The sequence below is a fragment of the Miscanthus floridulus genome, chromosome 1 (genome assembly GCF_019320115.1).
Source record: "Miscanthus floridulus cultivar M001 chromosome 1, ASM1932011v1, whole genome shotgun sequence".
Taxonomy (NCBI): Eukaryota; Viridiplantae; Streptophyta; class Magnoliopsida; order Poales; family Poaceae; genus Miscanthus; species Miscanthus floridulus.
In genome coordinates this window covers 149,882,406-149,895,905 of record NC_089580.1, presented here as the reverse complement: position 1 = coordinate 149,895,905, position 13,500 = coordinate 149,882,406, and the positions used below count along the sequence as shown (strand labels likewise).

General features: G+C 42.6%; 1 protein-coding gene across 2 annotated transcripts; it reads right to left on the bottom strand.

Moving 5' to 3' along the window:
• Positions 1-395: 395 nt before the first annotated feature.
• Positions 396-9,317, bottom strand: LOC136543781 (uncharacterized protein At4g17910-like). 2 transcript variants are annotated; one of them, XM_066536141.1, is made up of 16 exons: positions 9,204-9,317; positions 7,771-7,834; positions 7,649-7,682; positions 7,045-7,178; positions 6,799-6,872; positions 6,592-6,667; positions 6,406-6,495; positions 5,507-5,580; positions 5,102-5,189; positions 4,628-4,754; positions 4,439-4,543; positions 2,071-2,194; positions 1,929-1,980; positions 1,570-1,614; positions 895-993; positions 396-758 (listed from the first exon to the last, which is right to left on the bottom strand). In XM_066536141.1, the coding sequence occupies exons 1-16, from the start codon at positions 9,263-9,265 to the stop codon at positions 606-608; spliced, it is 1,401 nt and encodes a 466-aa protein (XP_066392238.1). In that variant the 5' UTR covers positions 9,266-9,317; the 3' UTR covers positions 396-605. The 2 variants fall into 2 exon arrangements, with proteins under 2 accessions (XP_066392238.1, XP_066392242.1); XM_066536145.1 differs by lacking the exon at positions 9,204-9,317 and adding an exon at positions 7,940-8,310.
• Between the last annotated feature and the right edge of the window lie 4,183 nt (positions 9,318-13,500).

The window sequence follows — 13,500 nt, the reverse complement described above, 5'->3', positions numbered from 1 at the left end:
ACATCCGTGCGCTCTTTGTGTCTTTACGGATATAACCATTAACCAGTGGTTTCCATGAGAATTTACTATATATCATGTCATAAATGTTGTGCTCAAATTCTTAATATGTCATCTGCAGAAAGCCAGAAAGTAACGTTCAAGTACAGCACTGCTTTCCTGACCCCACTTTTCATCTGTGACAAGTTGGTAACTGTAGCAGTACTATGAACCTATGGTACTTCAAGCCATATATTCTGACTGAGACCATATCTTCAATTGGTCAACAAATCTACGGTGGGTGTGTTTGTCGTCTTTAGGTCAAAAGTAAATAGCGGTATTAATTAATACCAGCAGACACGTTGTACCATGAAATGAAGGAAAATAGAAAGTTTCTGATGAGGCACAAAGAAGCTTGAACACTTCTCTTGGAAATGATTTTGTGAAGTGAACAAGTCAGAAAGAAGTCAGATCTAGACTATAGGCAGAGTTAATGACTGGATCAACTAATTAGGATAGCAATTTGGCCTCTTTCCCTAAGAAAATCATAATATATTTCAAGCAAGCTAGCTACTAGCTTGCTGGCAAGTTAATGAATGCATACATCATATCAGATGGTAGCTTACAATTCACCAGAATTTCATTCTAACACCACAAAAATGGGAAAGGCCAGTAACCATGCATGAAGTAAATGTGTACACTGACAGAATCATGAAGGCAGTGAAGGAAGAGGCAGAGAGCGTGTTAACTGAGAGATTAACCAGACCAGTAAGGATATTTGCCTGAAAGAAGAAGACACTCAAGTTTCAGTTCAATTAACCTGGCAAATCGAACAACTCTCAAATAAATGCACAGTGAAGTTTAATTACTTGACAATGTCCATTTTCTAGTAATAAAGAAAGCAAGCAATGATCTTACCAGAAGGAATGAACCAAGCATATTTTGATTGAATGCATCTTCAAGAACCAAGTTCTTTTTATATGAGGCGAACCCAGCTAATGTGAGGATAGATAAAACCTGCATTGGATAATCAGTCAGCATGAACAGTGAAGCTAATGTGAAGCATGAACAGAAATACTAGACCAAACAACTAAAGAAAAAAACCAGACAAACCCATTGTTGGTAAACTCTTAGGAAAGCAGGTTCATTTACTTGGGTAAGTAGTAAATTTTGTGTCTTTGCAAACCCCCATGCTACTATTCAAGGGTCTGATGATATGGCAAAGTTGCTCCCAAATCATAAAACAGTAACATTAGCAGGCAAAGCAATAAATAGAATGGAATTTTGAACCATTCCGTGCACATTATATCAAGTGGAAACATGTAAGACATACTGACTGAAAGATTACAAAATATTTAAAGCATATAAGACTGCATCTAATAATTTGCCCCTAACGCCTTGGCTTACTTTGGCCTCATTACAGGTTAATTTGTAGGCATTGTCAGATAAAGTGCATATTGTTAAAGAAAAGTCCAATATTTGTCCGCTGCTTAACAAATACAAACACTACCAAGATGTTAAAGAAAAGACCAACCTGGTGTGCTAATTAATGTATACTATAATTGCACGAAAGAACATAGAAAAGAACAATACCTGAAAATTCTGGCCAAAAACAAGCATAACATAAGCGAAGTTGCACTGCAAAATGAATGTTTTGATCAAGTTTCAAGCTATATGTATTGATTTCCAATTCAATCTAAAGACTGAGCAGAAAAAAGGTTAAGCATTAAAATTTATTTACTGCAAATTTAAATGCTATAACTCATTTTACACTGTATCCAGCCTAATAATAAGCATTAAAGTTTCCTGACTAAAATAATTGTCATTCAATGTTAAGACCACAATATTCAGCTCCACGAACCATAAAATTGCTATAGCAACTTTTAAAAACATTCTCCAAGCATTATTGATTTCATGCTAGAGTAAAAAGTTAATCAAAATTAGTATCTTACCATTCGCCGAGAAACTCTCTCAATATAGCTATCAAAGATGATTGCCAAAATCCTATAAACATGACGTTTGAGCAAATCTTAATAATCAGAAAATATTCAAAACAACAATCAAGCATGTCGTCGTTGTTTCAATGTTTCTTACCAAAAAGATGCCGCAAGAACCCAGATTTGCATGACTTGAATGTTCCTGTTCTTGCCCTTTGAACTAGTGTCAACGAACAGATAGAAACCCAAAGAAACACCAATTAGAAACATACCCCAGTATCCTGCCATGTGAGGGTATCCATTAGTGGAATGCATATTTTTACAGCAATCTTAAAATACAATGCACGCAAATTTATGGCATGCAACTACTAAAAGGGAGCGATAGCTAACGGTAATTAGTGTGTGTACTTAAGCTTAGTAAGATAAAAAGAAACTATGTGTAGCATACATAAATAGGGTAAAAGAAATAGAAAAAAGATTAGTAAGATGCATGTGCAAGACCTGCATTTATGCCTGCATCTTCATGCTAAGAAGGTTGAACGGCTGTATGTTTCTCAGCAGCAGCAGCAACAACAACAACAATAACATAGCCTTTCAGTCCCAAGCAAATTGGGGTAGGCTAGAGTTGAAACCCACCAAGAGCCCCAAGTCACGGTTCAGCCACTTCAATAGCTACTTTCCAAGTACCCATATTCAAACATAGATCACTAGGTATATCCCAAGCTTTCAAATATCTTTTTATTGTTTCCCCAATGTCAATTTCGGTCTTCCTCTACCTCTCCTCATATTATTAGCTTGGCTTAGGACTCCACAATGCACTGGTGCCTCTAGAGGTCTCCTTTGGACATGGCCAAACCACCTCAACCGATGTTTGACAGCTTTTCTTCAATTGGTGCTACCTCTAGGCGATTACGTATATCATCGTTCCGAACTCGGTCCATTCTTGTGTGACCGCAAATCCATCGCTAACATACGCATTTCTGCAACACTCAGTTGTTGAACATGTCGAATCTTTGTAGGCCAACATTCTGCTCCATACAACATAGCCGGTCTAATCGCCGGTCTATAGAACTTGCCTTTTAGCTTTTGTGGTACCCTCTTGTCACAGAGAATGCCAGAAGCTTGTCGCGCACTTGATCCACCCTGCTTTGATTCTATGGCTAACGTCCACATCAATATCTCCATCCCTCTGTAGCATCGATCCCAGATACCGAAAGGTATCCTTTTTAGGCACTACTTGACCTTCCAAACTCACATCTCCCTCCTCCTGTACAACTCCGCCAAAGTCGCATCTCATGTATTCGGTTTTAGTTCTACTCAATCTAAAACCTTTAGACTCAAGGGTCTGCCGCCATAACTCTAGTTTCCTATTTACTCTCGCCTGGCTTTCGTCCACTAACACTACATCAACGAACAACATACACCAAGGGGTATCCCCTTGTATGTTCCTGGTAACCTCATCCATTAACAAAACAAGAGATACGGACTTAAAACTGACCCTTGATGAAGTCCAATTTTAATCGAAAAGTAATCTGTGTTACCATCGTTTGTTCGAACACTAGTCACAACATTGTTGTACATGTCCTTGATGAGAATCACGTACTTTGATGGGACTTTATTTTTGTCCAAAGACCACATAACATTTCTTGGTATCTTATCATAAGCCTTCTCTAAGTCAATGAAAACCAAGTGGAGGGTCTTCTTCTGCTCTCTAAACCACTCCATAACATGTCTTATTAAGAAGATTGCTTTTGTGGTTGACCTTCCGGGCATGAAACCAAATGGTTTGTTGATATCTGCGTCGTTCCTCGCAGGCGCTGCTCGATGACTCTCCCATAACTTCATAGTGTGGCTCATCAACTTAATTTTCCGATAATTAGTACAACTTTGGATATCTCCCTTGTTCTTGTAGATTGATACCAATATGCTTCTTCTCCACTCCTCAGGCATCTTGTTCGATCGAAAGATATTGTTGAACATCTTGGTTAGCCATACTATAGCTATATCCCCTAGACATCTCCACACCTTAATTGGGATACCATCAGGGCCCATCGCTTTGCCTTCTTTCATCCTTTTCAAGGCTTCTCTGACCTCCGATTCTTGAATCCTCCGCACAAAGCGTCTGTTAATGTCATCAAACGAGTCGTCCAACTAAACGGTGGTGTTCTCGTTCTCACCATTGAACAATTTATCAAAATACTCTTGTCATCTATGTCTGATCTCATCCTCCTTCACCAAGAGCTGCTCCCTCTCATCCTTTATGCACTTGACTTGGTTGAAGTCCCCTGTCTTCCTATCACGAGCCCTAACCATCCTATAAATGTCATTCTCTCCTTCCTTCGTACTCAAACGTCGGTAAAGGTCCTCATAGGCCCGCCCCTTTGCCTCACTCACCGCTCGTTTTGCATTCTTCTTAAAAAAAAAACGAGCGGTGAGTGAGGCAAAGGGGCGGGCCTATGCATCTTGTATGTTTCTCAGCATTTCAGAAAATAAATGACAAACTACGTAGAACTGTATTTTTTTACCAAGGATGCTATAAATGCCCTCCTTATTCTGGCTGATTATATCAGCACTTCTTTTATCAGAAATGAGGTACTCGTTCAATCCAGAAGATAGCCAAATCTGATATCCTGAAACCAAAAACAGAGACAAATCTTTAATAAAAATATTTTAGCAATGTAAAGTCCATCTAAGCAAACTGGAGAAATCTGTACCAGCAAGGATAAGCAGACCAACTAATCCACAATGTTTTGGATGAATCCTGACAATGGATGTAAGGATAGAAACAGCTGCGAGGGTGAAAAAGAAGTTCCAATGAACACCATATTCTCCTACATGGACCTACAAGATAAAAAAAAACAGTAGTGTCTTCAAATATGGAATTACTATTAGTAACTTCTCTACCACGCCAGGAAAATTGATATCCAATCACACCACTCAGTATTACTGAAAAGCAAATATGTTGTGGACTTTGTGGTACATAGGGCTTCAGTGTCCAGAAAAGAGGAAATGGAGCATCGTAAATCATATCATAATATAGATCATTGAGGAAAATCAAACTAAACAATTGCATGAATGGCATGCCTAAACAAAGAAGTTGCACACCAGTGTATGTGTCAGTTATAATAAATCGCCGAAATAAGTAAATAGTAATGTAGGTAATTGGTGCAAAGAAACAAGAAAAGCACCTGATAATCAACACCCCATGTGGAGATAATGCGAGCAAAGCCGAGAAATACCAGTGGACTTATGGAACTCAGCGCTGCCTTGAAACTCCTAAGGAACCCAAGTAGGAACATTGTAAGATACATCACATTAATCTTGTAGACTGATGCTGATTGGCACCTATGGTACAGAAACTAATGTATTCGCACAGTTAAATTAAAGAATTCAAATCAAACATTGAAACATATGAAAGAAGTTCTAGTTATTAGTGACTACACCAGATAAATGGAGCACCAAGTGTCAGTACTAAATGAGAATCAGCGGGACATATGCCATGCAGCGCACCACACTTTTTCCAAGTGTCTATTCAGTATCCCTAAAGATATTTTGTTATGATAAATGACATCAAATCATAGTTAAGGACTTACATGGAGGCTATGTTTCGTGCTTGTCTAGATACCAGTGCGTTAGCCACTACAAAAGATCCTACTCCAAGATCCATCTGTTAGACCATGTGTCAAATTCTTAATATCATTAAAATGGGAAGATGATTTCAGATTGTACATTGCAACTTCTGAACTTTCAAAATTAGTAGTTATACATTCCAAATTGTACATGTCAGCATAGGTTCAACACTGAAAACAATACGCAAAGAATTTCTAGACAAAAGGTAAAAAATAATTCAAATAAAAACTGTGAAGAATAAAAAGTCATTTCATAGATGTTTCTTGCTTGCCATTTCTAGTAAAAAAAATAAAGGCAATTGTGTATGCAAAACACAGGAATAAAAGATACTAAAGGTGATTATTAGTTCATGTTTCCTGGCCAAAGTTCTATTCACTGAACCAAGCTAATAAAATCATATACTCATATATCTTTCAAGTGGCAGGGCAAGGAATCTCAGAGCCTGGATAAGCCTAAGCATGGTAACATACTCATAACATAGACCATGTACACAACTCCACAAGCAGAGTTGTTTTACCTGCAGTCTAGGGTCTGCAACTGCAATGTTCGACGGCAGCGAGGCCAGGCAAATGCCCTGTGTTACCAGGCCTAAATCCGCCACTGTATCGTTAGCAATTTAAACATTTTTATGACTGTATGAACAGTTTGTGGAAGGTGGTCTGTATGCACAGTGTGTGTGTGTGTGTGTGGGGGGGGGGGGGGGGGGGGGGGGGGATAAGGCACAGCTGATTCTTGAATAGCACTTGTATTTATCATGAGGGTTAGGCCCAAACATGTACAGGTGTGGACAAAACAATGGGGAGATACAAATAAGATACGAAAAAAACGAAAGGAAAAAAACAGGGCTGGATGTATGACTTACGATGCCACTACCATATGTTTCAGCCTTGGCATAGCGTCTTGGAAAAATTTTGAAGTCCACAGCTAATATGCACAAACATGTCACCAGAACCTACAGATTACGTAATCATTTTTTATACTTCAGTGGTGCCGCTACATCTCCAGTACTAAAGGACACAAGTTTTCCAATAAATAAAATTTTACACACCACTGAGACACGGTAAGAAGATATGTCTGCCCTGAGCGAAGGCAGCTGACTTCCATCTTTAAGATGAAGCTGAGACCTGGGAGAACAGGATTACATCAATTCCACAATAGACAGGCTGTGTTGCTAGAAGGAAATACAAAATGGACTTTAGAATGGCAGAATCTAAAATAACTTTCCACAGTTCATGTAACAACTCATACGAAATACCTTTTAAACATGATGTAGATGGATATCAGGATTACAAGAGAAATAGCACACGTAAAGGCCCATTCAGATAAGACCTGCAAAATCAAGGAATAACCCAAGGATCCTCATTTTCCTTTTCTTCCAACTAAAAAGTGTTTAATTATGCCCTGTACTGCAAAGTTTGTTTCTCTGTGTGCTCGTTGATCCTTTTTAATTCAAAAACACTAGCGACTAAGCACAATCAAAATATAGAGAAGGGTTACTTACTGTGAAAACCAAAATAATTGGCAATACAACAGTGAGATAATCTACACCTAGTGTAGAGAAGTACTGCATCCAATCTTTACGAACAGGGTGAACTTGATCATCATTTTTCTTTGCTGAATCCTTCCTAGAATTATCTAAAATATGACGAAACAAGGGAAGTATTGCGCTTTGTCAGATCAAATCTATACATGGAAAATAAAATAAGAGAGCGTTTATTTGTTAATGTGAAAATTTAAAAGGTCATACTTAAAATACAGATTGTACTTGAAATGGACGGCCCCTAATCTATGGCGTCAACCATCAGATTTATCAACAAGCTAGAAATGGAGGGTGACACGGAGAATTGTTAATACAGAAAGTTAAAAGTAATACATTTTCTACGCTGACACAGTGACACTGTAGAATAACTTGGACTATATTGTTGAATTCACGGTTTACATAAAACAGATCCACAGTTAAATCTGCAAAAGTTGCAGCCTACTAGTAATCGGATTTCCCAATCATATTAGTGGATCTCACTTGCAGATTTGTTGTGGGAATTGATTCAGTGACGCCTTATGCTACAATATAAGAGAAGAATCCGCAGCATTTCAGATGAACTGACCTCTGCTGCTCCACTTTCTGAGAACTACCAATGCCTATGCACCAAAAGAGAAATCAAGTCAAATCCCTAACTCAGCGTGCTTGCGCATACAGAAAAATTGGCAGGAGATTTGAATGGGTCACCGGCACGACGGTGGAGAGCGCCGCGATCTCCAGCAGGGAAGACCCCGTCAGGTTGCTCACGAATCTGCAACACCAAGGCAGGGGAGGGCTAATTAGAGTCGTATAAGGGCGAGAAGGGGAGCGACTGGAACCGCAGCCTCGATTCGTGGGCTAGGGACCCTGGACTTACTGCTCCTTGAGGAGCTTATTCGGGTTCAGGGGCTTGTCGAAGAGGCGGCCCTCCATCGAGATTGGAGAGGCGCGGGAGCGGAGGCGTGAGGGACCAGGAGAAGTGCCGGTAAGGCCTCAGATATGGCCGACGGCACCGCAGCAACGGTGGCCGGCGGACGACGGCGAGGCGAGTACTTCGCTGGCAGCGGCGAGCCGGCAAGCTGCGACGACGCCTTGGCTCCTGGCCCAGTTTGGGTAGAGCTCCCGCTCCCGCTCTCAGCAACTTCCGCTCCGGCCGCTCTCCAGTCAGAATCCCATGGCCCAGATCTGGTCGAAGAGGCTCTAAGGCCCTAATTTTTTTAAAAACGAACTTTAAGGCCTAAATTAGGGTCCGCATGATATCAGGCTTCTGTGGCCCTTAAGTCTGAATGTGTTTAGTTTAAAATAGGAAAATTTTGCTGCAGAACACGATTAAAATGCATAATATGCCGTCAACACTAAAATTTGCTCGGTACCGTTACAAAATCATGTCCATTTACTAAATATTTTATTTATTATTCAGATTTACATAGGGAGAAGATTGGGAAAATGACTCTTCTTCCTTGTCTTCAACCTCCGCTATTCACTATTTTTTGCCGAAACACCCTGCCGCCGACACTGATCCTCGCGAGAGTCGCGAACAGGTCCTTCTTCCTCCTCACTCCATGGCCATGGAAGCCATGGAGGAGCTTCTGCTGGTCACGCGCGTGGGAGGGAGGGGCCCCAGCTGGGGCTCTCCGGCTAGTCGTCCGGCAGGGTAGAGCGGCGGCACTAGGCCGCACGCGGCTTGCGGGGCCCGCGCGGGCTCGCTGGCAGGACAGTGACGGGGTCGACCGGTGGCAGCTCATGCTGCGCGCAAGAGCGGGAGGGCCTCGGTTGCAGGGGGAGCAGCAGCCGGCCGGCATCCTGTGGGCGGCTCACGGCAGCGTGGAGCGCTCGCGGCGCTAGGCCGCGGCTTCGGGTCGCAGTCTCCGTGGCAAGCTGGGCGGAGCCCGAGCGGACAGCGTTGGGTCAATCCGACTGAGCGTGGAGGGCAACCGGGATGGTGTGGGAGGGAGTGCCAGGCGGCTTGACAGCGGACGAAGAAAGGCCGGAGATGGCTGGAGCAGAGAGGAAGGCGATGCCGTTCATGGAATCCTCGCCGGATTTTTGGAAATAGAAAAAGGAGATACTGGAAGAAAGATGAAACTGTGATGGATTTGACAAATGAACAGCATGACGACGCAGAGAGGATCGAGATGAACCTTTTGGTGGAGACGGAATTCACTGTAACACGACGAACTCGCCGGCGAGATGGCGGTGCCATCGCTGAACCTGAGACGGTGTGTTGAAGATAAGGGCGACCAGCCAAAGGTTGAAGATAAAGGCGACCAGCCAATGGTTGAAGATAAGGAAAAAAAGAAAGTCATTAGATCCACTTCTGTCTCCACGAATGCGAGGAATAAATAAAATAATACGTGCGGTGTGTTTCAGCAAATAGATACGATTTTGTAACGGTATCGGACAAATTTTCGTTTCTAACGATGTCCATCAGCATATTATGCATTTTAATAATGTCCCGAAGTAAAATCTCCCTTTAAAATGTCACTATGGAGCATATGCATCTGCATAGTAGTATTTTGAAAAAATAAAGTAGGAAGCTATAAAGGTCAGTACAATTTTAGTATAGTAGTTACATTTCGTTACTTTAGTAAATTTATATAATCATGTGTGTGACTTTGGATGACTAGAGCTCAAAGATGCAGGTATCTATATTAATTTAGACAACGTGCCCTAAGTTTAATCCTAGTGGTGTTCAATCATGTTTCTAAGCACAATGGATCGATGTTGCGGTAGGAGTTACAATGAAGGAGTGGAAGAGAGCGTTATGCGTCTAGATACTAAGGCGTATCCAGAGAACTTGAGAGAGAAATCTTGACCTCTCCTTACATAGATTCATGGGCCATGTTACACAGAAAGGGAGAGGAAAAAAAGAGGTGGGCGTGTTTTACGGTGTATTCGGCTAGGCTTAATTGGCTGGCTGGGCTGAACAGCCTAGCCGTTCGGCGGCCCAGCACCAGCCGAACAGCTGATGTACAAGCCGACCCTCAGCTTCGCTTCGCATTCCCTCCCATCATCCCGTTCCCCCAATAGCCGCTATGGTCCCGCTCGTGCGCCGCTCAGCCTCTCACCTCTACGACAGCCGCGACAGCCATGACCTCCGCTTCGCCATGCCTGCCTAGGCCGCCGTAAGCGGATCCATCCCTGCCCGCCTCGCAACGCCGTGAGGGCGCACTGTCACCGTCGATAGCCTTCCGCGCCGACCGTCTGCTCTGCATCCCTCCCCGAACTCGCCGCCATCGACGCCCGTCCGCCGGCGACAGGTAAACCCGGTTACGCGTCCGGCGTCGTCCCTCCCCCTCCGGATCTGACCCACACGTTCTCGTTTTGCGGGTGAGTCCAGAACGCCACCCACGGATCTCCATCTCAACAGCCCGGAATCACCTTTTCGCCCGCAAGTGCTGCATCTTAGCTCGCCCAAATCGCCTGCTGCCTCGCCAGATCCGGTTAACCTAGGTTCGTTCTCGTTAACCTACGTCCCAACTCTCCCTACTCATTGCCTCCGTACCACGCCCCGCCGCCACTTTCCCAACACCCCTTCCGTCCTTCCCCTCCACCGCCGCCTCCCAGGATTCGAACCCCTAGCTGTCCATCGATCCATACGTTTTGTGGACCTATGTTCTCTCACGCCCCTTTTGTTCTTATTCATTGTTTGTGTGTTGTGTGGTGGTCTACTTTTGGTTTGATCTGAATGTGGTTTTGCCATCTCAAATTTGTAACTCATGTTCCTGTTGTAGGTTCAATTGTAGTTTGGTTTCATTTTGTTTTCTAGGGTTTGTCTGTGGGGGGAGGGTACGTGGGGGATCCGAGCTCCCATGTTCGTCTCACCTCCCTAGAGCTACATGCATAGACTCATGGTTGACCCTTTTCTTTAAGTGTACAATTTCTCAATTTGGTTGTGGTAGTATGATCAGTGCCTATATAATCTTGTATTGCCTGACACTTGCCATTTGCTACTGTAACAGATCAATTAATGGGGAGTACACCTTGCTTTAGTTGATCCTTTGATATTAGTGATTATTATATACCCTTCAAAGTCAAACAAAATACTCCTGTTTCTTTGAAAAAGGTAAAAAGAACAGAAGCAGTGCTTCTTGCTTAAGTTGATCGTTTGATATTATTATGATTATTACTGATGATTATACACCCTTCAATGCTTAAGGGCCTGTTCGGTGCACCCCTCCTAAAGTTTACATACGGCGCAATGCTTGCTAATTGCTAGCAATGCTTGCTAATTGCCAGTAATAGTGCATGTCATCATTACATACTCTGATTACTTTCTGCAGTGATGAAAACCTTCATATTTTTCTGTTCAATTCATGATTTGTCAACCTTAAAATCTTATGACCTGCTTTTTGCTATTTCGTACTGCCTCACCTTGTCACCACCACTTCACATCATTTCAACGATGAGAGCAACTACTGCTGCTTTCTTCTTGCTGCTTTTATGTCTATGGTCTCGGATGCAAATTTGATATGATAATTACTTATGTCGAAACACGAAATGGGTTGCTGATTTTTCGGGCCTACTTTTGTATCTATGATTCCCCATTGTGCACATATATTTTCATTGACAAGGTGTTTTTTTGTTTGTTTCTTTCAGTGCACTGCTCGCAAGATCTTCTCAATGCTACCCACACTGGTAGCGTCCTCCACTTCATCGTGCTCTTCACCTCAAGCCAGGCACTACAACCATCGATCAAAATGCACCAAGCGTTCTGCTAAGGTACGTCTGGATTTCTTTTGCCCTAACTCTCTTGTTTGTGACGACAAGAACTGCTATTTGTTGGTGTTTGTACTGCATTCATCATACCCTATAATGTAAACATGGCAACATATGTCCATGGAACGTGCTAACTGGGATGACACCACCGTGAGAACCTTTTCTGGAACTTGTGATAGAATAGAAAGACCTATTGCACTAGAACGAAAGAGGCCTCACAACCTTAAGGTGGACAAATTTGTATCCAGCATTTACAACGGCAACGGGGTCGACGTACGACAAGAAACAGCTGCAGAACAAGCTGAACGAGCTGAAACAAGCATATTTTACTTGGCGCGACCTTCAATCCCACACTGGCCTAGGCTGTGACCCACATATAGGCGGCGTCACAGTTGACCCCTCGTTCTTTGAGGGCAGCAACGGAGTACTAATTCCACCTATTTGTTTTATAACCCCCCTACTAACCTCTGATAGTAATGTTCCCATTCTATTTAATTCTAACCCTTAGATCCATGGCACACGTACAGGGAAATAGCCAGTCTGTTGTAGAACGGACTAAAATGCCCAAATGCCTTGACCTACTGATAATTATGTGGGGACACACTCCCCGTGACAGGGGTGCGTTGATCTCGACTGGTGGCCATCATCGTGAGACGACACCCAACAATGACAACCATGATAGTCCACACGAGATATCACTAGACCCGTTTGTTGTTAAGAGTGGTGGTCAGTCCTCCAAGTGAACCACTTGAGATTACTCTGTCAATAGCCCTCGCAGTAAGAAGAGTGCTTCCATTGATGAGTGCCTAAACGACATCACTGACCTCATTAAAGACCATAAGTTCCAGAAGGCCCGTAAAAACAAGTAGGAAGAGGAGATGGACAACGTGGTGAAGATTATGAAAGAAGATGGTGTGGAAGAGACTGATGATGTTTATACTCAGGCTTTAATAATTTGTAAAGACACACTGGACCATAGAAACTTTCTCAGCATGGAAACCAAAGAGGGCCGCCTCAAATTTTTGAAGATCTGCTGGGATGATAGGAGATCCAGATCCAAGTAGATGTTAACCGAAACAACCCTCCTACTGCGGCAGTCTATGTTGTTTATATTCCTACTACATCGATGATTAGTTTTATTTGGTCACTTAGAACATTTGTTAAAGTTCCCTCGTTTTAATGCGCCATGTGACCTGAACATTGTTTGTTGTTTTTTTCCTAGTACCCAAATAATTTTGTTGTGTGTGGTTATTTGGTTTGTCCAACAAACATTTTGGTTTTTCATGTTCAGGAAGAAGTAGCTATTGCAGCCACCACGAAGTCACAAGGTACGAAGCATTCTATACATTTGTTAACACATATGCAGCATGAAAGGATCAAGATGCCCAAGAGGGGGGTGAATTGGGCTAATTCTAAATTTTTTTACAATAATTAAATCCTACGGTTAGCCCAATTAACCCCTTGTGCCTAGAAAAGTATTTCTATTAATCTAACGCACAAAAGGACTTGCAACCTATGTTCCAAACTTACTCTAGCATGACAATTCTATGAATATAAAGATGAGTATTGAATTGCTCAAAGTAAATGCCTAAAGTAAATGCTCAAAGTAAATAGAGAGAGAGGAACACGGCGATGTTTTGCCGAGGTATCGGAGAGTCGCTACTCCCCACTAGTCCTCGTTGGAGCACCCGCGCAAGGGTGTAGCTCCCCCTTGATCCA